Source organism: Protopterus annectens, chromosome 2.part1, assembly GCF_019279795.1.
Source record: "Protopterus annectens isolate FY-2018-M chromosome 2.part1, PAN1.0, whole genome shotgun sequence".
Taxonomy (NCBI): Eukaryota; Metazoa; Chordata; order Ceratodontiformes; family Protopteridae; genus Protopterus; species Protopterus annectens.
In genome coordinates, this window is record NC_056729.1 from 581,573,531 (window position 1) to 581,600,305 (window position 26,775).

At 40.1% G+C, this 26,775-nt stretch overlaps 1 protein-coding gene across 1 annotated transcript in view; it reads left to right on the forward strand.

The window, feature by feature from the left end:
- LOC122794867 (protein ABHD1-like) overlaps window positions 1–26,775 on the forward strand; it is a 406,644-nt gene that overhangs the window by 352,014 nt on the left and 27,855 nt on the right. Inside the window, exons 8-9 of the mRNA XM_044063466.1 lie at window positions 2,551–2,599; window positions 8,083–8,248. Coding sequence (XP_043919401.1) covers window positions 2,551–2,599; window positions 8,083–8,248 — 215 coding nt within the window. The remainder of the gene's footprint in view (window positions 1–2,550; window positions 2,600–8,082; window positions 8,249–26,775) is intronic.

Below are 26,775 nucleotides of genomic sequence, written 5' to 3' on the forward strand. Positions count from 1 at the left end.
TTAAGGCCCACTTATCAGCTATTTCTGCTTGTATGCTTTTATCACATCCTTTAGCTTCTAGATTTGAAGCTAAGTAATTCCTTAAAGGCATCCTATATATTAGGCCTCCCAGGAAGCCTATTCCTCCTCCCAGGGATCTTAATTTTGTTTTAGAAAAATTGCTCCAGGCTCCTTTTGAGCCTGCTGCCTCAGCTTTGTTATAGCATTGTTCTTGGAAGACTGTACTTTTGTTAGCCCTTACATCTGCCAGATGGGTGTCTGAACTACAAGTCCTTGCAGCTTGCCCACCTTTTTTAGTGTTAGATAAGGACAGGGTGTCCCTTCGTACTAATCCTTCTTTTATGCCTAACGTGGTGAATGAGTTGTCTTAATCAGTCTATTCATTTGCCCACCTTTTCCCTTCTCTGCAGTCTGTTAGTGAGAAGGTGTTGCACACAATGGATGTGCATAGACAACTCAGATTTATTTGGATAAGACTAAGACTTTTCATACATCTGATTGGCTCTTTGTTTCCTTTCATGCTAGGTCTTTAGGACTGGCTGTGTCCAAGCAAGCTGTTTCTTCTCTGATTTCTAAAGCCATTTCTTTTTGTTATTCCTTTCATGGTAAGAGCCTTCCTCCTGTTAAGGCTTCATTCTACTAGAGCTGTGGCTTCTTCTGGTGCTTTTTTTCAAGGGTTTGGATACTAACTCTATTCTTGAGGCAGCTACTTGGACTTATGTGCATACATTTACCAAGCACTACAAGTTAGAGAGAATTTCCAGATCTAGAGCTAGTTTTGCTAGGGCCATCTTTCATGGGTTCCTAGAGAGCTCTGCTGTTCTTTCCTCCTCTCTCTCTTGTACATGAGCTTTGGCACTCTTCCTATTGTAAAGAATGCTGCAACAGTGAAATAGCAGGACATAGTACAGTTTTGTAAGATCTTACCATAACAGTAGATGTCCTTCTCTTCACTGTTGCAGTATTCACTCTCTCCCTTCTCCCTCTGGTCCCTTTCATTACTAGATGTACTGATTACCTAATTTCTCCTTGAACTGGTGTTCCTGCTGGGGCTCTCAGTTCTGAGGATGGTACGTCCGGATGTTACCTTTGTGCCTTACAGTATGCGAGGAGCACCTATGTAATGTACGGCGTACCTTAAATCAACCTAAAGACTTTGGTACACTGGCTGGGCATCAGGCCTCTCTTGGCAGGGGATCCCTATTGTAATGAATACTGCAACAGCTAAGAGAAAGACATCTACTGTTATTGAAAGATCTTACACAACTGTACTTTTTCCTGCTATCTCAAGTTCCAAGACTAGCACATTGTGAGGCCTGTACACTAGAAATAACTTGTAAGACATTCTTAAAAATCTGGCAGTGCTGACAAGACATTCTTACTGCAAGTTCCATATCTAACCTGTTAGAATTTGTTACTGACACTCTGACTCTGTGATGCTATCTTATGCTAAAAATTGTTATTTTAGCCGCAATGCAAGTGCTCCACAGTCCTTCCCTCCAACAATCTTTGGAGAGGGTTCTTGTTTCAGCCTTATCATGTGCTCCCACTTCACTACTTTTTCTTCCTTTTCTATGACTTCTAATATTTGTGTAGAGCCAGCCTACATGCATTTATTTTTGGCTTCTTGGGACAAATGCATAGTGTCTGTGAAGACCATTCCAATGTAAGTGTAGATTCCAGCAGTTGATATATCATGCCTTTTTATTTTATATCTTTCTGAATATGTATATTCCTTGTCAATATTCTTGCATTTATTGATTCACTATTCATAACAGGCAACATTGACAAAACTGCAATTTGTACATTGTATTGACAGTCTCCCGATCATTTTTTTCTTAAGTCACGTATTTCTGTCCTAACTGTATGCTACCATCTTTAACTGGGGAAAAAATACATGAAGTATGTGTGTCTTCCCAGATATATTCATTATCACACAAGATTCTGAGCCAGTAAAATTCCAAATGTGTATGGCACTGGCTTTCAGCAGATATCTCCTTTAGACAGCAGGCCTCTCAGTCTCACTTCTGGTTGTAACTGTTTCATAGCAAATGACCAAGTGTGCATCAAAAATGCATTTTAAGCAGTGCTTCAGAATCTGATTTCATGGCTGCAACGTGCAATGTGCCACAAAGAACTTTGTGTCAGGGAAAATTCACCGCTGAAATGACAAGAGCCTAGATATGTAAACGGCCTCCTGAAGGACTGGACTCAGTTCCTGTTGAGTCACATAAATTTCTTCTCACTCCCAAAATGTGTACCACTGCTCATTGTTTTATCAGTTGCCTCTGTGCTTCAAGGCTGCTGTGTGTGGTGTATGTCTGAGTGCAAACAGTGACATCTGCTGCCACTACAGATGCATAAATGTCTTACATAATGGTGTTGGAGCAAAATGAAAATAAAGAAATGAAGGGATACACTGGAGAGCTTTGTTTGAAGTTGTAATAAGAACTGTTTGAAAATGGTAACAATATCCATTATACCTGAGTACCTTGATTGTTGCTTTCCTGGAAAAACAGCTTTCACATTATGGCTTTTCTATTTATTTAGGCACCGCAAAGCAGTGGAGTCAAAAGTGGATGTAGATTTTGTAATGAAGGTAAGTGAATTATACAAACTATGCATTACAAGTAAAACCAAGTACAGATCTGCATCCAGATCACTAGATTTTGAAAAATCACAGATACCATAAAGGTAGCAAGTTAATCCCAAATGAAGAAAGTAGTCCTAAAACATTTATTATTTGTGTATTCATTTATTCATTCTTCAGTACCAGCTTTATCCTTTTCAGGGTCATGGGAAAGCCAGAGCATATTCAAGAAAATTAATATTGAATGGGACCCAGCCCATACACACACACACACACACACACACACACACACACCTCATGCGAGTGCACCTACTGACAGGTTAGAAGACCACAAGTTTACCCATACCCAATCTATGTCTTTGGGATGGGGAGGAATTCAGAGCATCTGGCAAAGACCCAGGCAGGAAGACAGAGGGAGAACATGCCATCTCATAGGATCATAGGAAGTTACTAGGCTAATGGCCCTGAGGCCATTATAGGCCTAGCCAAGAGTTTAGCCCATGTTAAGACAAGTCAGCACCCAAAGCCCTGTCCAGCAGGGACACAGATGGAATCCCAGGGGTGTATTTTCTCTTTCCCTTCCAGTTATCCAGGTTATGCTTGAAAAGGAATAATGAGGTACTCTGCTTGACGTGGAGAGGAGTCTATTCCAAAGATGAGGGAGTCTCTGGGACACAAATCTGTTCCGCCAACAAATCCTATTGATGTCACAGACCAGGTTGAGGTCGCGCGTACAGGTTACTTGAGTGGAGCTTGACTTGCAGATGTGTAGCAGTCCCATCGAGGCAGGGTCTGAGATTGCTTTGTATGCCAGACAGAGGTCACCTCTGAGAAGTCTGTATGAAACTGAGTAGAATGACAGGACTTTTAGCCTATCTGTGTAGGGTAGATGTTGAGGACCTGGATTCTTCTGGTGAGGAACCTCTGTGGTCTCTCCAGCTGCAGCATGTGCTTTGCAAGGTACATGCCGAAGAAGGCATTGTACTCAACAATTGGCCTTATAAGGGAAGAATACAAGAATGTTATGATCTCCTTGTCCCTGGATGAGATACCCTTACTTATGAGGTGGGCCATGTAGAAAGCTTTCCGTATAATTGAAGCAACATGGTGGTCAAAAGTCAGGTTGCTATCAACCTGGGTGCCCAAATCCCTCACGCCTGTCTGCATGCTTAGGACGTTGTTATTAATGTGATAATATGTGGGGACGTCAATCTCCCCAAAGGGGATGACGATGCATTTTTTGGCATTCAGCTTGAGGCCATGTTTCTGGCACCAGTCATTTGTTTGGGTGAGACCCTATTGGAGGACATCCACATCACTTGGAGAATTGATGACCATGCCCAGCTTACAGTCATCTGCAAACTTGGTCAACCATAGCCCACTGGTTTTGGCCTGCACCTCAGAGAAGTATATCTCTAATAACAGAGGCCCCAAGACCAATCCCTGGGGTACGCCACTCAATGCTGGTCTACTGCTTGAGGTGGTTTCCTATTTTGATTAAGTGGGTTCTATCCGTGAACCACTTTGCTACCCATCTGGTAACATATGGATTGATGCCTAGCTGAGAGAGTTTATCTGTTATGCCCGAGTGGGGAACAGTGTCTAAGGCTTTGGCCAGGTCAAGGTAAGCGGTGTGCTCCATCTTCTCCTCGTCCATGGCTTTGGTGACTGTTGCAAAGAAGTCAGCCAGATTTAACAGACATGACCTCCCCTTGACAAAGCCAAACTGTGTGGGGTCGAGTGTTTGGAGGTTGACAATGTCCCTGTTAATGAAGTCCATGATAATCCGTTCCATGACCTTGCATATCAAGCTAGTTAGGCTGATTGGTCTATAATTTCCCGGATTGGTGGATGCTCCATCTTTGTGTAAAGGGATGACAGTGCTGTCCTCCATTTGGCTGGGACAAAGCCAGTACTCAGGCTTTGGCTGAATAGGGTGCTTAATGGTGCTGCACGTTCATGCCTGAGTTCATGTAGGATGCAGCCTGGGTTGTTATCGGGTCCCATGGAGTCTGTATTTTTTGCCTTTGAGAGGGCAGTGATGATCTATTCCCTAGAGATAAGGGGAGGGGGGCAGATACTGGGGATGTCCTGATTTACTCATGGTGGGCAGAGGGGTGAAGTTTTTTTTGAATCTGTCAGGCAGTAGGTTGGCTATATCTACAGCATTTGTGTATGTGGTGCCCTTGACCACCAGTTCTGAACAGATCTGGGTGCTCCCTTTGAGATTACGGACATATGTGAAGAAGGCCTTATGATTGTCTCTAGTAGATGTGGCCAATTTGGAGTCAAAGTTGGTTTTAGAGGATTTCACTAGTGCTTTTATTTGCTTGTTCAGGCTAAGGAGAGATTGCTTCCAATTGGGCACCTGCTCCTTCTTGGTCCTGGACAGCAGTTTTTTTTTCCTTTTGTTATATAGTTTATTTATTGCAGATGTCCAACAGACAGGTTTACTCTTCCTTGCAGAGGATGATTTTGTCCTGTCAAGTATTCCTGATTCCATTCATCTATGTAAGTGCTCGTATAGTACTTTGGTGTAGATGTGGACATTGTTGCCAGTTCCACCAGAGGGGGAGGGGGCTGTGAAGCTGTTTATACCATCCCTCAGGAGGTTGTAATCAGCTTTGGAGAAGTTATTTTGTTTGACCCTAGCTGAGGGGGGCAGGGGAGATGCTGACTTTGAAAGTGACCACTTTATGGTCGGATCTTGCCAGGGAGGATGATACTGTAGGGGAGCTGCAGTGGTTACTCATGTTGGTTAATACCAAGTCTAAGATATTATCACCTCTTGTGGGAGTAATGACTAGTTGTTCCAAGGCATTTGCATTGAGAAAATCGAGGAATCTTTGGGCATTTGCTTTCTGGCATGAGTATTTTTCCCAGTCTGTGGTTGGGTAGTTAAAGTCGCTCAGGATCAGGGTAAAGGGTTGAATCTTGATAGATTTGAAGAGGTCCAGATAGGTGGAGTGGGCATCTTGAGTCAAATTTGGGGGACTGTAGCTAGCTATAATTTGAATAGGGGTTTTGTCAATGGTTAACTGCACCTGGAGTGTCTCCTGTGCATCATACTGTTTGACCAGCCTGGAGGTGTGTGTATCTTTAAGATGTATTGAAGCTCCACCTCCTTTGACTTTGCTGCCCACAGTTTGGGGTCTGAATGTATGATAGGATGAGCAACCGGGTAAGGCTGGGGTGCTCTCCGCAGCTTTGAACCAGGTTTCTGTGACTGCACAAATGTCAGCATCTTCCAGGTTTAAGAATGCTTGCAATGATTGCAGTTTCATGTTTAGACTTCTAGTATTTAGCAGCATGACCTTCAGTTTGCGTTTTTTTTTTCCAGTTTTTATGTTGGTTTTATCGACCTCAGGACTTTTCCTAAAAAAGGCACTGTGGGGGAGGCAAGGGCCTTTGCCAGAAGTCTGAAGCCCAAGTGAGACAGATGCAGGCCATCTCTAGCAAAGCATCATGGTCTGTCGAGCATATCTTCCCAGGCTGTCAGGTACTGGATCCCCCTGGAATGACACCAGAAACTAAGCCAATTGTTAAAGTGAATCATTTTCTGTTTGTATTGAGGCATCATTCTGGGTGACGATAGAATGCTGCTTAAGGCTAGGGAGATACCTGCCTGGGACACATATTCAGTGAGCTCAGTCATGTCTCTCTTGATGTAGTCCAGGGAGGTACGTCTCAAGTCGTTCACCCCAACATGGACTTTGACAGAGTCATAACAGTACCTGTTGTTGAGAGACTTGAGTGTGTGTGTGATATGGTGGATTCTGGCACCTGACAGACAACTAACTGTCACTTTTTCCTTATCCAGCCTGGTGAGTGGCACATCTGTGTGTCTCACAATGGAGTCTCCTATGACTAATATGTTGGGTTTATGGTTACACTGATGTGTGGGCTATGCGTGATATGTGATGTGGAGGGATGTAGATTTCGCTTGTGTTTTTGACTCTGCGGTCTCCGTTGTTTGGGTATGTTTTTGTTGAGAACCTCTACATATGTGAGTGTGTGTTGTGTAGTTGTGGGTGGTGTTTGAGGTGTATTGATTGTGTTGATGATCTTCTCAGTGCCAGATATACTGGCTTGTGAGAGAGAGAGAGAGAGAGAGAGCATAGACTCTAGGTTCTTAATGTAACTGCATCTCTCACAAATTGTGTTCCTAGATGGTAATAGTAGATGATTGTCCATGTACATGAGGTAGTTGCTACACTGTCTGAGGATGTCCATATCAACCAGGCTGGCAGGAGAAACCATAGGAAAATGTCCATCCATATTTGTCAGAATCTGAGGGAGAGAGGTCAAGGAGAGCTAAGGGGTAGGCCTAAAGCCTAAGTGCTTAAACAAAACCAAGAGGCTTAGAATAACACTTACAATTTAAACAGGCTAAAAACAAGCAGCAATGAATGCAACAGAAAAGATGCAACTGAACACATTAGAGAACAAGTGGCTGAAAAAGCAAGATGAAGTAACACGCAGAAGGTGCTCCTGATAACAGAAGAGCGAGGAGCTGTGAGATAGCAATGCCAGCTGCTACTCATTGGTCATTTATGTACGCATTGCTTTGATACTTGCCTAGAGAGTAGCCCCTCACTTGTAGTAGTTTGCCTTCCAATTGGCCATTCAGGCTTCCATTATCTCACATTTACCATAGAAGATTAAGGCTATGAGGTGTTAGTGAGCTGCATCCTGTAGTTCAGGGTTTGATTCCCTCAGCATCCATTTGACTGCTGTGTGACTCTGAGGAAGCCACTTAACTAGATGGTGCTGTGGTGCAATTGTGGAATAGGACAATGCTCCTCAGTAGTGTATTGGTCTAATTGCCTAGCAGTTACTTACGAACCATTGACTGATTCCCCTGTGCCCCTCTGAAGTTACATTCTTCATAGCTTTACCATACAAACCACTACAACAGAAGATTCACTTCAAAGAAATATGCGCAAAAAGTATATATATATATATATATATATATATATATATATATATATATATATATATATATATATATATATATATATATATTTTTTTTTTGCAGTAGGCAAGCTCCCCCCCATAATTTCCGTGTGTGGGGCTTCACCCCCACATCCCTTTACTTAGATAGATAGATAACTCCACAGTCACATAACCATGGAGTAAAGGGAAAAGCCCACATACACTGAATCACTGTTGTAATGCAAATTGAAACTCAAGTGGTAGCAGCTTCATATGGACAACAGTGTTCCAGGAGCTCATTATTAGTGAATGTACATGAGAAGTTGAAACTTCATCCTGTTTGCACTTGTCTAAATGCAGGGAAGCCTCATTGCATGTGACTGGATCCCTGAACTCTTTTAAGATAGCACAGACATCTGCTAATAGCGTCTGGTTCTAGTAGTACTATATTTCCTTTTTCTTATGCTACTTCTGACTTGCTGTCTAGAGTCTCTACACTGATTTGTCCAAGTAACAGTAGTGCATCATATTAATTCAAGTGTATTTTTATATTTCAGGCTCAGACAATTCGAGAGTTTGATGAACGATGCACCTGTGTTATATTTGGGTATAAATCTTGGCAGGAGTACTACCATGATGCCAGCCCATACTATAAGCTCTCTGATATGCATGTTCCTGTTCTGTGTCTGAATGCTGCAGATGATCCCTTTGCCCCCTTCCACAGTAAGTATAGTTTTTAGTTCTGTGACCATTAAATTAAACACATTCAGGATATTAGAAAATGGACATGCAATGGTGTACAGCATGGTTATGATACCATTTAGGTACATGTATGACATTATAAACCATAAGTATGACATTTGGGTTTGTTTCCTCATCTCAAAATATATGTCACTGTGTGTGTGTGTGTGTGTGTGTGTGTGTGTGTGTGTGTGTGTGTGTGTGTGTGTGTGTGTGTCTGTTGGCATTTTGGTCACTTCATGCACACCGTCTATTGATTTTGTTTTTTTGCCCATTTTTAAATATACTCTTACAATTGCTTTCATATTAATACTCAGTTATGGAAATGATGGGGCTCACATTTCATTTTTCACAAACAGGCGTTATGATTTTATTATAGTCTCATTTCTGAAACTGTGTTAAGTAGCATAAAAATGTTTTCTCTCTCTAAGCAACTATTTTTTAGTCATAACCTAAGACTGGCTCTGTTTTCTTACACTGAAGAAAAACTGTGATTGTAGACATCACTAGTTTTTATAGCTAACTGCTTTAACATCACAGACTATTACAGTGTGGGCAAAATTACATTTGTATATTAGCACACCATAATATGGCAAATTTAGTAGCTATATCCTGGATGACTTGTACTCTTTTGCTGATGTTATAAAAGCATGTGAATATGCTTACAACTGAATGCTACACAGTTCAAAAACTTTACAACTACATATCTCATAGTAAGGTCTCAGCTCCCCATAAACAAATATATTTACAGTAAAAGTTATGCAGTGCAGACAACCATATGAAAAACAGCAGGAGCAAAGTGCTAACTAGAAAAATAGAACTAAAAGATTGTTATGGGAGTAGCAGTTTCTTTTGTCTTGTGAAAAATTTGGTTTTATAACCATAATGAGAAAAAAAAACAAAGTATAGAAGATTCATACCTCTTAACTGTCCTTACTTTGGAGGAGCATTCCTATGTTCAAACCTTCTTTAGGAAGTCCCTATTTTTGGAAATATATTAGTTTTCAGGCTTGATTTAACTACTTCACACAATTTTCTAATTTCCCCTCGTTTTTGAAACCGATCTATATTAGAACATCGAAGTTTCACAACTTCGAATGTCCTAATAGCGACCCCTATTCAGCGAACGTGGAAAATAGCGAAGCTGCAGAACACCGAATTTCTTCCTAGGAAAGGAATTCGGTTGGCTGTTCCTGTGGCTTCGCTATTTTCAGCACTGTGGTGGAAAGTTACGGGTCGGGATCAGGTAAGTATGCGATTGTGTGGATGTCAGGGTTAGGGCGGGATAGTTGAGTTAGGGTTAGGGCGCGGGTGAGGTGAATGCGATAGTGGGTTAAGGTAAGTGGATAGCTAGTGGTGTATGTACAGTTTAGTGTAGGGTTAATTCATCATTTTTTTCACTCTGTTTTTTAAATGTGTGTCTGAATAGTATCTCGCATTCTGCTGTAGCTCAGTTATAAGGATTTAATTTTGATTGTGTCTGTTCTTAGACCAGTCTTTACAAAAAGAAATGTTTATTTTGTCTTCGCTGTTGCTGTGGCCTTGAAACAGTTTGATAATGTCATTGTTTCTGCCATTATTTTTTTCTCTCAGGTTGTATATTTGGTGTTTCCGGTATTTTGGTGTTTATTTAGCTCTGGACAACAGTGTACTCATTGGTAATTACAGGAAGCAAAGCCTTTAAAAAGTGCAAATATGAGCAGAAAATCTCACTCCAAGGTAGGTATTTTTGTGTGTTTATTGTTTGAAAGAAGAACATTTTGAGGAAGACTCTAAAATTTGTGCATATTTTGTACCTTTTACTGTAGGAAAAAATAACTGTTTACTGTTGAAATTTATAGAAAGCTCCACACCCATTTCCTTTGGAGCTTTAACCTCAAAGTCAACTCCTTGTACCTGAGGGTGAAGCACATGACTCTGAAGCCCAAATATAGAGATAGTAGTAGAGATAATGAGCTTAAACAAAAGTATAAAACAGATAAGCATCCAGCATCTTAACAAGACCTGTTACATACATACATATATACATAACTGTGACAATAAACACAACCCTGGAGCATATAACAATTGCTGGAATGTACAGATCCCCAAAGTTAAGTGCAGATGACCTAGAGGAATTCATACATTTCTTACATGAAACACAGGAGGGAAGAATGATATTAGCTGGGGACTTACATTTACCAGAAACAGACTGGAATAATATTGATTCAACAATGTTAGTAAAGAAATTATTCACAGAGTATATTCAGGAGCAACAATTGCTTCAGATTGTAAAAAAAAACTACCAGGGGACCGAATATACTAGATATTGCCTGTGTTCCCAAGGAAATTACTGTAACTTCAAGTCAAGTTTTACCACCATTGATGTGCAGTGACCATGGGGTTATTAAGGTTAATTTGTTGCTAGATAATTCTGCTAAATTGAAATCTAAGCCAGTGTACAGAAGGTTAATTACAGATTATAGGGAAGCAAAACAGTTACTATGTAGAACTAACTGGAGTGAGGTGTTCAGTGGAAAAACTGCAGACAGAATGTGGAAAGTTTTGAAAAAGAAATTGAGTGCAAAAAGTCAAAATAAATGTTTAACATCAGGATCTAGGCATGCAGCATCGGTGGGGGGGGGGTATATTTCTATAAGAACAATATATCTGATTAAGGTGGAGACAAAAAATATAAGAAATGGAAGAGGGGTCGAACTATAACTTTGCCCTCAAGTCGGCCTGAATATGAAAGTCTTGGGTCCTGCGTTGGTTGCTGTCTCCCCTTCCATGACGTTAGGTTGTCAGGGGTATAAAACATGCAGCCAACGCCATTTTATTCAGTCTTTCTTGCCGCGCAGTGCCCGAAGCAGAAGCAGTTCGCTAGTGCTGGTCGGCTGACTCCTGAAATTTTCACATTCGAGTTTCAGAACCAAAGTCTTCAATTAAAGCTAAGTACCCCATTGGGGAAACTTTTTCTTGCTCCTTACCGATGTCAGTAAAAGTTAATAATTGCATTACTTGTGGGAAGCAAATACCTCATAAGGATTTTCATTTGTACTGTATTCCTTGCCTAGGCCCAGATCATAACGTGCCTTGCTGTCGATTTTGTGCTAGATTTAACCAATGCACTATTAAGCATCGGTATATCTTTGCTTCTAAATATTTTGGATCCAGATTTAATTACCCTGAAATGTCGTCGGATAGCAATCTGACTACCGGAGTTCACAAAAAACGCAAAGAAAAAGACAGAGACAGACTGTCGAGGTCCAAAACCGACGACGAAGCTTCTCCTAAGCCAGTCGCCGGTTCGCCGGTACTCAGTGAGGTGCTTTCGTAGCCCCTGATACCTGCTACTTTTGAGTCGCAGGCCTCTACCGAGACCCATGCGGAGTCCGGTATGCAGCGAGATTCTAAGAGTATTGAAGCCGCGGAAGTCTCTCCCTTGGATGGGTCCGGAGCCGCTGAGCAGGCACCGGCTTCTGAGGGTGTTTTCAGGCCTCAACATTTCTATATAAAACCGACGCCAGCTTCAAAATGAAAAACAACTTCTAAGTCTAAAAAACCGACGCATGAGCCACTTGCTCAGGCACCTATGCCTAAAAAACAGATGATCAAAATGGCTGAAGACTTAATTACCTTGATCAGGGGTTTCCACCCCCTGCTAAGAGGCCTAGGCAAGACACTGATTATGAATCTTCAGATCAGGTTTCTATTTCTTCTGATTCCTCTTATGATCAGGAATTTTCTATACCACCCTATGAGGATTCAGATGCAGAAGAATCCATACCATCTGCATTTCCTCCTGAGGATTATACTTTTGGAGAAACCTTGCATACTTTAAGGGAACATTGTCATTGGTCAGGATTTCTCCAAATCAAAAAAGAGGCTTAGGGATTTCCTTCTTCTTCCTCCTCAGCATAGGCCTTTGGCTATACCTCCTGTATTAGACATTGTTGATGATGTGTTTTCAGAATCAAGCATGGCTCCTGATTCCCTACCTCCGGCTCCTAGTAAGCCAGACAGATATTACAGGGTTCCTGACTCCCACAAATTTGTATTCAAAAATCCTGCTGCTGATCCTGAAACTATCTCACAGGGTCCCAAAGGTGTAAAGGCCTCTACAGCCAAAAATCCTACCCCCTCTGATAGAGATTCCAGGGCACTGGATAGATGGGGAAAGAAGGTTTATACGTCTGCAACCTTGGCAATTAGGGTCTTAAATTACGAGTTTCATATGCTTAAATATCAACAGCATGTTATGAGCTTATTGAAACAGAAAATGATGTTGATTTCTGATTGTGTGGAAAATAAAGAATTACAGGATTTATTGCATGCAGCAGAACAGGTTGGAAAGCATACTTTGCAATGTGATTTTGATTCCATGGAGGCCTCTTGCAGGGCCACAGTTACTGGATCTATGATTAGAAGGCATGCCTGGCTCAAGGAGCAAAATCTGCCTGATCATGTTAAAGCTAAATTGTTGTGTGCACCTTTACAACATGATACTCTTGTTTGGTAATAAGGCAGAAGAGGTTTTAAAGAAAATGGAAGACAAAGCTAAATCTATGCAAACTGTAAAAGATTTCTTACAAGTGCAGGGACCCAAATTCAGTAGACACTGGCCTACTAAAAATTGGTCCTTTCCTGTGTCCATCAGGGCCTCACAAGGCTAATCCAGGCACTCAAAAGGCTCTAGATACCAATCACAGGGTTCTTATAGGTCAAAGCAATGGGATGCCTCTACCTCCAAATCTGGAGGAAACAAAGCACAACCCTACAGTAAGCAGTCTCAATGACTTCCCTCTACCATCACCAAGCACTTAACTTTTGGCAGCCCCCTGGGGGGAAAATTAGCACTTCATGCTCAAAATTGGTAGTTAGTAACCCAGGACAAGTGGGTATTAAACATAGTATCCCAGGGGTACAGATTTAATTTCCATACTTTGCCAATTCCAAACGGTTGGCCAGATCTGCCACAAAATCAATGGGCAGAGGCTCAGAAGCAAGTTACATCCCTCATGAATATGGGGGCTATTCAACCAGTACCAGAACAGGAAAAAGGACAAGGGTTTTATTCAAGACTGTTCCTGGTACCCAGAAAAGACAATGCCTGGCGTCCAATACTGGACTTATCGATTTTGAACACATTCTTGGACATCCCAAAATTCAAAATGCTGGCTTTACAACAGCTACTGCCCATGCTGGGCAAGAACACTTGATTAGTGACTCTAGACTTAAAAGAGGCATACCTGCATATCCCAATAAGGAAATCATGCAGACGATACCTCCGCTTCAAGGCAGGTTTTATGCATTACCAATTCTCTGCACTGCCTTTTGGCTTATCTACTGCGCCCAGGGTCTTTGCAAAGTGCCTGGCACCAGTAATTGCATTTTGCAGACAAAGAAGCATACAAATCTATCCTTACTTGGACAACTGTCTCATTCAAGCAGAAAACAAGGACATTCTTCTTTAACATCTGGCGTTTGTAAAAAAGCTTCTACCATGCCTAGTGTACACAATAAACGAAAAGAAATCACAACTGGTACCCTCTCAAAAAATTACATTCCTGGGTGCAAGCTTGAATACAACTGCCCAGATGGCTTACCTTACGCCAGACAAACAAAGGCAACTGACTGTATACTTCAAACAGATGGCAACAAATCCCGGTTATCTGCAAGACAAATTCTGCAGGCTTTGGGGTTCATGGCATCCTGCATTCTACTAATTCCATATGCAAGACTGCATATGAGGAAACTACAATGGTATCTAAAAAGTTTATGGAGTCAACATTGTCACAGTCTGGAAACAATGATTCCTCTCATTCCCTGCCTACAACAGGAGTTTCTTTGCTGGGCAGAGACATGTCACCAGAACAAGGGATGGTCTTTCACTCTACCCCCTGCCACCCAAACCCTAACTACAGACGCATCAGACTATGCTTGGGGGGCCCACCTGGTGGGGAGATGCATTCAGGGCATATGGAGCCCAAAACAAATGCATCTGCATATCAACCAAAAAGAGATGCTAGCTGTTCAGAATGCCCTGACAGCCTTCAAGGACTTACTTCATCCAGGACAACTACTGATAAAGACGGACAACACCACGGTTATGTGGTACATAAACAAGCAGGGGGGTACACATTCCTACCCTCTTTGCAGACTAGCCATGGCATTGTGGGACACAGCCTTGACTTACCAAGTACATCTTTAAGCTCAGTTCCTGCCAGGAAAACAAAATACTCTGGCAGACGACTTAAGCAGAAATGTTATGGACCCTCAGGAGTGGAAACTGGATCCACAAGTCTTCAGCATGGTAACACAGAAATGGGGGAGACCAGATATAGATCTATTTGCCTCTCCCCAAAATTATCAACTGGGTAAATTCTGCACAAGGACTTATAACAGACAAACATGGAAAGTGGATGCCCTATCCTTCAGTTGGAAAAACCTATCTGTCTATGAGTTTCCTCCTCTGCCTCTTCTACCCAAGGTCTTACTAAAGGTCAGACGGAAAAAAAAATGATCCTAATTGCCCCGGACTGGCCTCGCCAAGACTGGTACCAAATTCTAAGGAATATGTCTCAACTCCCTCCTTGGTACTTGCCTCAAATACCTCATCTACTGTCTCAGCAGAGCAATCAAATTCTGCACACTCAGCTCCAAACTCTGAACCTGGCAGCATGGCTGATCAAGTAATTATTCAAACAACACCTCTCAGTAAATCTGTGATGGATGTCATTTTGGAAGCCAGAAGGCCTAGTACTAGAACATCTTATGCTGATAAATGGAAGAGATTTTGTGCTTGGAACCAAGCATAAGGAATGGACACAGCAAAGCCAAATATTCCTCAGATTTTACAATACTTGACTGAGATGCTTGACAAGGGCCTATCTTTTTCTTCAATAAAAATCCATGCCTCTGCCATCTCGGCTCATTACAACACGGAGCCTCCCATCTTTTCTCATCTTCTGCTAAAACAGTATCTTTGAGAGGCTAAACATTTAAGGCCTCCCAGAAGATCACCAACTCCTGCATGGGACCTCAATTTTGTGCTGGAAAAACTCACCCTGCCTCCTTTTGAACCAGCAGCTACTGTGGATATAAAGTTTTTATCTTGGAAAACAGCTTTCCTTTTGGCACTCACTTCAGCAAGAAGGGTTGCAGAACTACAGGCCCTCATGGCTGTGGATCCTTTTATTACATTTTACCCGGACAGGGTGTCCCTCAGGACCAATCCTTCCTTTATGCCTAAGGTGGTATCCAGTGTGGCTCTTAACCAAACTATTCACCTGCCAACATTTTACCCAAATCCGCAGAACAAGGGGGAGCAGATTCTGCATTCATTGGACGTACACAGACAACTAAGATTCTACTTAAACAGGACCAAATCTCTAAGAAAGTCTGAGCAACTACTGGTGGCATATGCTGCAGGATCAGAGGGGAAGGCTACATCAAAGCAGACTATTTCTAAGTGGATATGCCACTGCATTCATTTCTGCTACTTGCATCATGGTAAAGGGAATCAGGTCACATTCCACCAGGGCTGCATCTACCTCAGCAGCCTTTTTCAGAGGAGCTCCAACCAAAGACATTCTAGAAGCTGTTACTTGGAGCTCTGTTCATACCTTTACAAATCATTATCATTTGCCTCTCTTCTCTAAGTCCAGGGCAGGCTTTGCCACTGCAGTTCTGCAGGGCCTTATAGCCACCCTTAATGCTATTTAGTTCCATCCTCCCTTCCATAGCTTTGGGATTCTGCACAAATGTGATGACTGCAACAGTGAAACATGAAGAACATAGTACAGTTGTGTACACTTACCATAAATGTAGATGTTCAAGTGTATTCACTGTTGCAGTCTGCGTTACCCACCCGCCATCCCCCTTTTTTCTAGAACTTCTCTTTCCTTCATTATATTCTAAAGCCTTTGTGGTGTATTTGCTTTTAGATTAAGGTAAAATTTATGTTGCTAAAATTGCATTTATATATATATATATATATATATATATATATATATATATATATATATATATATATATATATATATATTTGCTCCCCATATGGGGGGCACCTGACATCTGGGGCAAGAAAAACTGAATAAAATGGCGTTGGCTGCATGTTTTATACCCCTGACGACCTGAAGTCATGGAAGAGGAGACAGCAACCAACGCAGGACCCAAGACTTTGATATTCAGGCTGACAGAGGGCAACCTGCCAGCAGATTATCCAAATGTAATGACTGCAACAGTGAATACACTCCAACATCTACATTTATGGTAAGTGTACACAACTGTACTATGTGGAAGGACTAAAGATATACAAATTGATAAACTGTGTGCAGATTCTAAAATTTATTCTCAGACACAACAGATTATAGATATATTTACAAAATCTTATGCAAAACAGTTTGGCTCCACAAAAGGGGTGATAAGTTGTCAGAGTGACACCCAGGTAACCCCAGATACTGGAATCAAATTAGATTATATTGAAAAAGAGCTGTGCAAACTGGATCCAGACAAAGTGCAGGGAGGAGACGGAATTAGTAACAATGACCTGAGAACACTTCAGCAAGTATTTACAATACAATTATATCTATTATTCACTAGGTCATATAAATATGGGGAGATTCCTCAAGATAGGAGACATGCTTATCAAACCTGTCTCTAAGGGAAAGGGGAGTAGGACAAACCCAGAATCATATAGACCCTTAAGTCTACTTTCATGTTGTGGAAAAATAATGGAGAAGGCAATATTGCATAAGTTATTGTCATAATGGATAGGTTGGGACTTGAAACTATATATCAGCATGCATATGTTGAAAACAGATCTATTACCACCTGTAACATGATGTTCTATAACAATATAATAACAGCTATGAATGAAAAATTGTGTTGTGATGTAATTTATATAGATTTAACTTCAGCATTTGACAGGGTCATACACAAAACACTGATCAATAAATTAGTACAACTAGGTATTGATGTACTCTTGATAAGATGGATAGCTGCATGGCTTACAGATAGGACATGGCAAGTATCATACAGAAACTGGACAGGTGAAATCCTTGGCTACAATCAAGGTGTCCCACAGGGCTCTGTCCTAGGCCCTTCCTTGTTTAGATTGTATCTTTCAGGCCTTACTTTTTCATCTGAGGTGTTCTACAGTTTATATTCTGACGATCTGAAATTGGGTAAATTGATTACAAGTGTTAAAGATAAGGCATGTCTGCAAATTAATTTGACTAAATTGACCATTTGGGCACAGGAGAATAATATGTTGATAAATACATCAAAAACTAAGCATATGAGATTTGGAAGGCATAAACTGAAAGGTGAATATTTAATACAGCACACAGTGATTGAAACTGTAGACTCATTTAAGGACCTGGGTATATGGGTAGATTCAGCTATGAGTTTTTCTAATCATATCAACCAATTGGTTAATGATAGTTATAGAACTATAAGCTGTATAAAAAGATTTATAAAGTCTAGGAAATCAAACATCATTAAGTCATTGTTTGTTAGTTACATTAGACCCAAACATGAGTATGGAATAACAATATGGAAACCCTGTAAGAAAACAAGCATGAATAAACTGGAAAGAGTACAGTGGAAATATACTAAGGGCATCCATGGATGTGAAAAGCTAAGTTATTATGAAAGACTAAAATATCTTAACTTGTACAGTGTCTCTTACAGATATCTAAGAGGAGATCTTATTCAGGTATACAGGGCATTTAGGGACAACTACCTCTGGGAATGTTTGGGGTTAACAAAAAGTACTAGAGAATCATCAGATAACCTATGTAGAAGATTCTATAGGAATGAGAAGTGCACTAATTGGTTCTCTGACAGAGTAGCTGATGCTTGGAACAGACTACCAAATTACATTAAAGCAAGTACTAGTTTAGATATTTTTAAGAACAGCCTGGACACTTATTATGGGAACAAGTGTTTTAGCATACTGGCAAGCTAGAAGGACATTAGTGCCCGTGCTTGAAATATTTTTATGTATGTATGTACTGTATGCAAGTACAAGAGGAAGCTCATAAACCTTTGTCAAGAGTCTCCCTCTCTAAATATTGCCAAAGATAAAGGCAGTTAGAGGTTACATGTCATTTGGCTTGTCTGTATGTCTAGCTATCATATAAGAAAGTGTATCAGAAAAGTAATGCCTACATGAGTCCCTTTTGTACTGGAGCCCAGCTGCATCGACCCATCAAAGGAGTATGTTGAGAAACGTTTTAAAACTCCTTACAGAAATGAGCCATCCAAAAAGTCTCCCCAGACCTGAAAGGATTTTTTTTTTTACTTCAGGCTCTTTTTTAATTCCAAAAAAGAATAAGGACCTCTAGCCTGTTTTCAATCTGAGTGTCCTAAACTACTTTATTTCCAAATAGTCCTTTTGTTTGGTTGTGGTGCAATTTATCCTTCCCTGCTGTCAGAAGGGAGATGGATATTGTCTGTGGACTGCTTGAATGACTATTTTCATATAAAAATTACCAATGAGTTCAGGAGATGTCTACATTTCCTGTTGGAAACCAGCCATTATCAGCTCTAGATACTACCAGATGGGCTCACCTCAGCCACCAGGGTGCTCACCAAAAGCATGTCTGTTGTTGCAGTGAACCAGAGGCTGAAATGGGGTGAGTTATTTCCATATCTTGATGACTGGCTCCTAGCCACTGCTGAAGCACACTGTAAATGCAATGAGGGAATCTGTGCTCATTCTGTTCTACTCATTGGCTATTACAGTGAACACTGTAAAGTCCCAAACAGAGCCCACTCAGAAGCTCACATTAATTAGATGCATGCTGGACATCCTGTCCTCCAAGGCTTTTTTGCCTGCCAACACAATTCTTCCTCTTCAAATGCTGTGAATTAAATCACCTAAGCACATTATATTTCTATGTCTCTTTATCTTCAAACCTTTGCTTCTCAAGGTTGCTGCTATTAATATGGTTCACAGTGTCACATAATACATGAGACTGCTGCAGTCAACCCATGTGTCCCACGTCTGTCCCAGTAATGATATGTAAGACTTGCAAAGTCCATTTGACATTGTGAGTGTACATAATAAGCTTATCTATGAGGAGTACCTGTCTAGTCCTCCACCTGCCTTAGTGTGTGTGTGGGGGTGGGGGGGTTGTTTCAGGCAGACAGTCCAAGGAGTGTGGCTAGCCTGCACATGATGTTCCATAAATGAAGCCATTTCTCCTCTTATTGTAGGCCTTTCAAGACTTCTTCCTCCAGGATGCAGTTGCTGTCCACATCAACAACATGGCAGTCAGGTACTACAAGAAAAAGCAGTGGAATTCACTTCTACTCCCTACTGCCAAGAGTCATGAGGGTATGAGAATGGGCTGTTTGAACAAGCCATTTTCTAATAGCCAACTACATGCCAGAAGAAGAAAGTTCTTTGGTTGAGAGGCTCAGTCATTGTTAACTGATCATCATGAGTGGTCCCTTAGTTAGTCAGTAGCACAGAAAGTCTTTATTTGCTGGGAAAAACTTTGAATTGCTACACTGGCATTCCTGATCAGTGCCAACTGCAATGTCTTTTTTTCCCTTATTCTTCTGACAGTGGCCCTCTGGTCTCATTTATTTCCCCCATTTATAGTGAACCTGAGGTTCAGACAGAAAGTTAGGTGGAACAAGTCCAAAATCCTTCTCTTTACATTGTATTGGCCTCTACAAGTTTGGGTCTCTCTGTTAAGGCCACATGTTCTGGTGAAACCTCTGCAGTTGTGGTCCTTCAGACCCTCCTTACTTACCCTTCCAGCCAGCCTAACCTAGCCCTTCATTGTCTTCTACTAACCACATGGTTTCTCTTTTCCAGTGATGGCCCTGGACCTTTCTTACCCAGAGATTGTGTTCCAGATTCTTTCTTCTGCCCAGCAACCCAGTACTAGAAAAACATTCAAAGGTAAATGGATGTCTTTCTCCAAATGAGGACTACAGAGGGTTTAGAACTGTTTTCTGCTTCTGTTTCATTATGTTGGACTACTAGTTGCAAGCTTTTGTTCCTGAGTTAACCTTTAAAATTAAGGCAGTTACCATTTCAGATTTTTACTGGAGTGCTAATTGTTCTTCTCTGGTAATTCAAGTAGTCTGTAAGGCCATTCTCAAAAGTTCTTTAATCATTTGCCCACCAACCAAGGATCTTTGTATGCAGTAAGCAATCACAATAAGAAAAATGTCATAAACAAAAGATAAACCATGAAATATGTTTTATCTGTGATTGTAAGCATGCATGGATTTTTCTTCATACAAACAAAAAGTGTCCAGCTTGTTTTCCAGTTTTTTTTTTAATCAGGGTTCAAAGTCTATGCATCTTTCTGTAGGTAAAACGGAGACTGGGTAATGAGGTGCTAAGGTGGAACACTTTGTTTCGTGACGGTTTTAAACTTGCCTGACATGAATTGTGGCCCAGCATCATTCACAGTTTCTTTGTTCAACCCATTTCTGTATGTTTTTAGATATGTAATCATTTTCTCCCATTCATATAACTGATCTCATGCTTAGCATTTCAGCCCATTTTAAATGAATGTCCACTGATATAATGAAAATACAGTTGTGTAAACTTACCATAACAGCAAATGGTCAAATGCTCAGTGCTGCAGTAGCCTAAGCTACATGGGCTACATCTTCCCAAGGATATAACAGACAGACAGCTTCCAAAGCTTCAGGTCACCTTCCATGTGCCCAAACCATTAGATAGCTTGAGCTGAGCTGGCTAAAAGACAAGTTTGCGCTCCAAGTTGTTCAGAGCTTTTGAGCCAACTGAGAGAGGGAGGCTAAGCCCTGTGAAAACATTGCTGGGACCAACAAAAACATATGTCCACGCCCAGGCATAAAACACACTTAAGGGGGGGGCAGCTACTGCAGCAGTGATCATTCGAACATCTACTGTTATAGTAGGTTTGCTTACAGAACTGTATTATATTCATAATATTGATCACTGCTGCAGTAGCCTAAGCTATATGGGTAGATTACCACAGCTTAAAACATCTGGTAGGTGGCCGAAAAAGGGTCCAGGAGGCCCTGGAGAATGGTCCTATCAAAGCCTGACCTAGATATGGAAAAGGAGTCTAGCTTATAATGCTTTGTAAAAGTATGTACAGAGGACCAAGATGCTGATTCTATAATACTTCTAGAGTCCAACTGTTTCAAATGAAGCTAAGACTCTGGTAGAGTGTGCCTTGACCTTGCCTGGAATAATTTTGTTGTGGTGGGAATAACAAAAGGTAATAGCCTGAGTCAACCACTTGTAAATAGTCTGTTTTGATACAGGTTGTCCCTTTTTACACTCATAATAAAGGAACAACTGATCAGAAGTTCTAAAAGATTTTGTTTTGTCTAGATAGTACTGGAGTTGTCTGTAGACATCCAAACTAAAAGTATCCTTTCTCATTTTTCAGTCCAGGGAAGAACACATGGAGATAGGTAGTTTGGCTTAAAGTAAATTTGGATACCACTTTAGATATAAGAGAATGATTACTTCTCAAAGAAACCCTGTCTCTGTGGAAAATGAGATAATGTTGATCCACCAATAAGCGCTTGCAGCTCAGATTATCTTCTTGCAGAGGTCAGATCAAGCAGTAAAACTGTTTTCCTTGTTAAAAATCTCAAGTCAGCCAGATGAGCTGGTTCAAATGGAGCAAATGTTAGCTTCTCTAACTTCAAATAAAGAACACAAGGAGGAGCCACCAGTTTTTTTTTTGGAGGTCTGATATGCAATACTTATGTAATACTATTTTCAAAAACATTTTGACATGAGAATGCAGTGAAAGATGGAGATCCATGGGCAGAAATACTGAAATGGCTGACAAATGAATGTAGATAACGAAGTAAGACAGGCTATAGGAAAGTATCTCACACAAATATTGCAAAGCCAGAAGAACACTAGCCTGGAATTGATACTGGTTATTTTGTTGGCACCAACTAAAAAAATGTTTCCATTTGCTGCTGTATGATTTTCTGGTAGCAGGCTTTCCTGCCTCCCTTAGTATCTGCTGCATGTCCTCAGAAAATAGGTCCCTAAAAGGTACTAAGACCCTATTATCCAGGCAGTCAGTTGAAGTTGATTGGGCTCATAATTTATCAAACACCCCTGTTTTTGTGTGAGTAGATCCAGTCTGTGAGGAAGCTTGTGGCAATTGCCCCTGGTCATTTCCAAAAGAAGGCAGAACCACTGTTGCCTGGTCCAGAAGGGAGTCACAACAGTGATCTTTGGTGATTCCTTCTGAATCTTCAGAAGGACCATGGATATTAGTGGACAGGGTGGGAAAGCATACATGAGTATTTCTGTCCAAGGAAAGGAAAAGGCATCTGTCTTCCAGTCCTCCTTGCATAGAGTCCAGGAGCAGAAGTTTGCCAACTGATTGTTCAAAACTGAGGTGAAAATGTCTGCTTGAGGAACTCTCCACAGATGGATCAAATTTTAGAAGACCTCCTGATCTAGTTTCCATTTAAGAGGGTCTGCCTTTCTTCTGTTCAGCTTGGCTGCAAAACAATTTTGCTCTGATGGAAAGGATGTCTGTAGAGTGAGATTGTGCTGTAAAGCTATAGCCCATGCTAACATAGAGAGAGATGATACAGGTCCAAATGGAGAGGTGATAGGGGTATGAATGGAGAGATGATAAAATCAGCAAGCAAAGGAGAGTAGTATTGCTGAAACTGAATTTATCCTGTAGTCTTGGAGAGTACCTTCACGAGGTGGACCCTGTTTTTTTTTTAAATCTCACCAAGGCGACACTGATAAATATAAACTGTATTTTATATTGCATATATCATGGACAGAAGTAGGTTCAAAATAAAAAAAAGATAGTGGCGTGTACAAGTCACAGGATAAAAAGTGCCCAGTCCTGGTAGGTGCATTGGTGTTTTATCTTCAAGACAGTGGAGTTAAGCCAGGGTTAGGGAAAGTTGGCGCCTCTGTTGTAGAAGGAAGTAGCAGTCCACGAAAATCACAAAAAGTGATAGGCCAAAAAAGAGACATAAAGATGATAGAGTGGACTATTGAAGATATGAAAGAAATTATGTAATGTTACTATTATGCAAGGAGACCAGCCTTTCCCAACAGAAGATATACAAAAAGATTAAGAGAGAAATTAGAGGAAAGAAAAATACCTGCACATGAAAAACTGTCAAAAGTTTCAAATGCAAATTTGTGTTCACTAATAAAACAGATTCATGAAAAACATTATATAGACCAAGAAACCTTGGGCTGTTTGGAAAAAGAAGCAACAGAGGAAGTACAAAATATAAAGAAAATATAGAGGTTTTTGAAAGGTATAAAAAAGAAATATGGACAGGGGAAAGAAAGAAAGATCTAATAAGTTAAAAAATAGAAGCAGAAGTTATATAATACCTGCGAAGTGAAGGATTTAGTATAGAAAGTCTAACACAGGTTATATCACAGTGTGATGGAACAATGAGTCTCCCAAGTAAGGAGAAACAGGTGGAGTAGGAGACATCTGAAGAATAAATATGGACATGGGAAAGAAAAAGAGATTTAATATGGTGCAGTATTTATGCAAAGGGGAAAGCAAAACTAATTGATTCAAAAAGAGCAGCACCAAAGGTATTTGAAGAGAAGTACAGGCAATGACATCTGAATATAGAAAATTTTACCCTACAAAAAATAAGAAAACAAAGAGGGAAAGTAGAAAGGAGGATTAGTAATGGAGAAGTTAAAGAAATAATAACTGATGTTATGGATTACCTGCGAAGTGAAGGACTTAGTGTAAAAAATCTAACTGATAACACCACAGTAGGATAGAGTAATGAGTAATGAATCCCCAAATTATGGAGAAAACAGTGGAACAGGAAACATCTGATCAGTTGCCATATGAAGGTACTTTGGAGCCTTCAGTAGGAAACAAGTATAAAAGTTCAGTTGATGTTGCATAGCAAGGAAAGGAACAGGAAACTGTGGCAACTCTGATGCAGTCAATGTTGAGGAGTGATAGGTCAGTGTGTTCCCATCTGAAAGATCAGCAGATGACACAGGATGAAACTGAAGAGACTATGACACAGGAAGATGCTCTGAAACTTTCTGCAGGATGCCCACAGGAAATGGACAACAAAGAATGTAGCCTCAGTTTAGAAGAAAATGATCTAATGAAAGAGTTGCTTGATTAAATAGAGATGGATAGACATGTTAAGATCAATGAAACAGACTACAGAAAGTCAATAAGATCAAAATGTTCGAAGTTTGATAAAACAAATGAACACAGTAATCAGGACTGTTCATAGAAATTCATGCGATATAACAGAAGTAAATATGATATGTAACTGTGCAGCTAAATTAATAACAGATAAGGTTTTACCACAAAAACAGAGGGCAGAAAGGAAGGGAAGGGGAAAAATCAAATGCAATCATGGATGTATCGACTAGAGAGATCTATAAAGCAATTAATGTCACTGTTAGAAGATAAAAGAAGAGGGAACAGATCAGCAAAAATACTCAGAGAGATAGACATGATAAAAGCAGTGCACAGTATCAGAACAAGTCAGGATCTATCATACATGTTTGCAAATAATAAACTAAAGGTACCAGCACAGGCAAAAAAACTTAAAAAAAAATATGCATAAAAGAGTGCAAAATAAGCAATATATTGATGACCCAAAAGTTTTATAGGGAATTGGGAAACAAGGCAAAATGAACTGAAACACCACCAAAAAAGAAGAAATAGATACATTTTGGAGAAATATATTTGAAGATCCTCTGGAGCATAACAAAGATGCTGAATGGATAGAAGAAGTAAAAGAAGGAATAAGAAGCTCAACGTACAGTATATGAAATGGGATGAAAGTAACGGCCAGAGAGATTTAAACAAAATTAAGAAAAGCTCAAACCCAGGCCCAGGTACAGTACCTAACTTTTGGCTAAAATTATTTACATGAAGATTTAGCCATGAGTAAAAACTACTTATATGTGCATCCTGAACAGAAATAGACACCAACCTGGTTAAGAACAGGAAAAACAATACTCCTTAAGAGTGAACCTGCAAGCTATCCTACAAACTATGGACCAATAACTTGCCTTCCAGTGATATATAAAGTATACACACTAGAACTTATGCCGATAGTTTATAGTCATTTAGAAGAAAACTCCATCATGGCAATAGAACAAAAGGGTAACAAAAGAAAGTTATACAAAACAAAGGATCATTTGTTATTAAATAAAGTCATGATGGAGAATTGTAAAAGGGGGAAGAATCTAAGTATGGCATGGATAGACTACAAAAAAGCATTTGACAGCATTCCACATTCATGGATAAAAGAGTGCTTACAGATGTATAAGATACACTCTGCACACTGATCCATTACATTGCAGTGACCATGCAACAGTGGCAAACCACGTTGCAGTTAAGCCATGATATATGACAAATTATAATTCCAGGGATAAAAATTCAAAGGAGAATATTCCAGGGTGACTCTTTCTCACCTCTGCTCATTTATCTTGCCCTTAACCCATTAAGCTGTCTACATAACAGATTAGGTTATAGCTACAATTTGGCTCCCAGAAAACAACAAGGTGTAAAGACTTCTCATCTTCTTTTTGTGGATGATTTAAAACTGTGTAGTTAATCAGATGAGGAAATGAAAGCACAGCTACAAGTGGTCAGAACTTTCTCAGGTGATATAAGAATGTCATTTGGTCTTGATAAATATGCAAAGGCAACCTTTAAAGCAGGAAAGCTGCAGCACCAAGAAAACATCAATCTGAGACAGGAATGTGATATAAAAGAACTTGAAAAGAAGGAGTTCATAAATATTTGGGAATTGATAAAGGATCAACAGTAAAACATGAACAAATGCAAATAAAACTTAGTAAGGAATATTTTAGAAGACTAAAATTAATATTGAAAACAGCTCTGACATCTAGGAACAAAGTCCAGGCTGTAAAGCAATTTGCTCTTCCTGTCCTAATTTACAGTTTTGGAATGATTGACTGGCCATAAAAGGTATTGGATCAGTTAGACAGGACATGAAGAAAAATGCTTCATGTTCATATCTCTCAACCTCTTAGAGCAAGAAGTCTGGACAAAGCCATCAATAAAAGTGTGACAAAAATAGGGACAATTTTTAAATATTGCTCTTACAAACTTAGAAAGTTGATAGAATAACAGGTTTTTCATTAGCATGAATTTCTGAAGGGTATGAAGTTTGAAACTCAAATGTTTGTCACTGTTTTATAACTTCAGTCTTTAATGCTCTGCCACTAATTTGCCAGAAAACTACAATTTTATGAAAAATGGACCAAAAACATGAGAAAAAAGTCTGGACATTGCAAAAATCTATACATTTGAGAGGTATGTATCATGCTTATCAAATAATTTATAAAACTCAGTGTATACCAAGATTATATATTCCCCATTCTGAAGGAGGTATGGGGCACCTCAAAAATGATTACATGTATAGAGCCACAATCGTAGGACTGCATACATATCTGCTGAATTCACAAGATCTAAACCCAGTGAAGGTTTTAAAACATGAGGATAATAAGTCTAAAATGATTC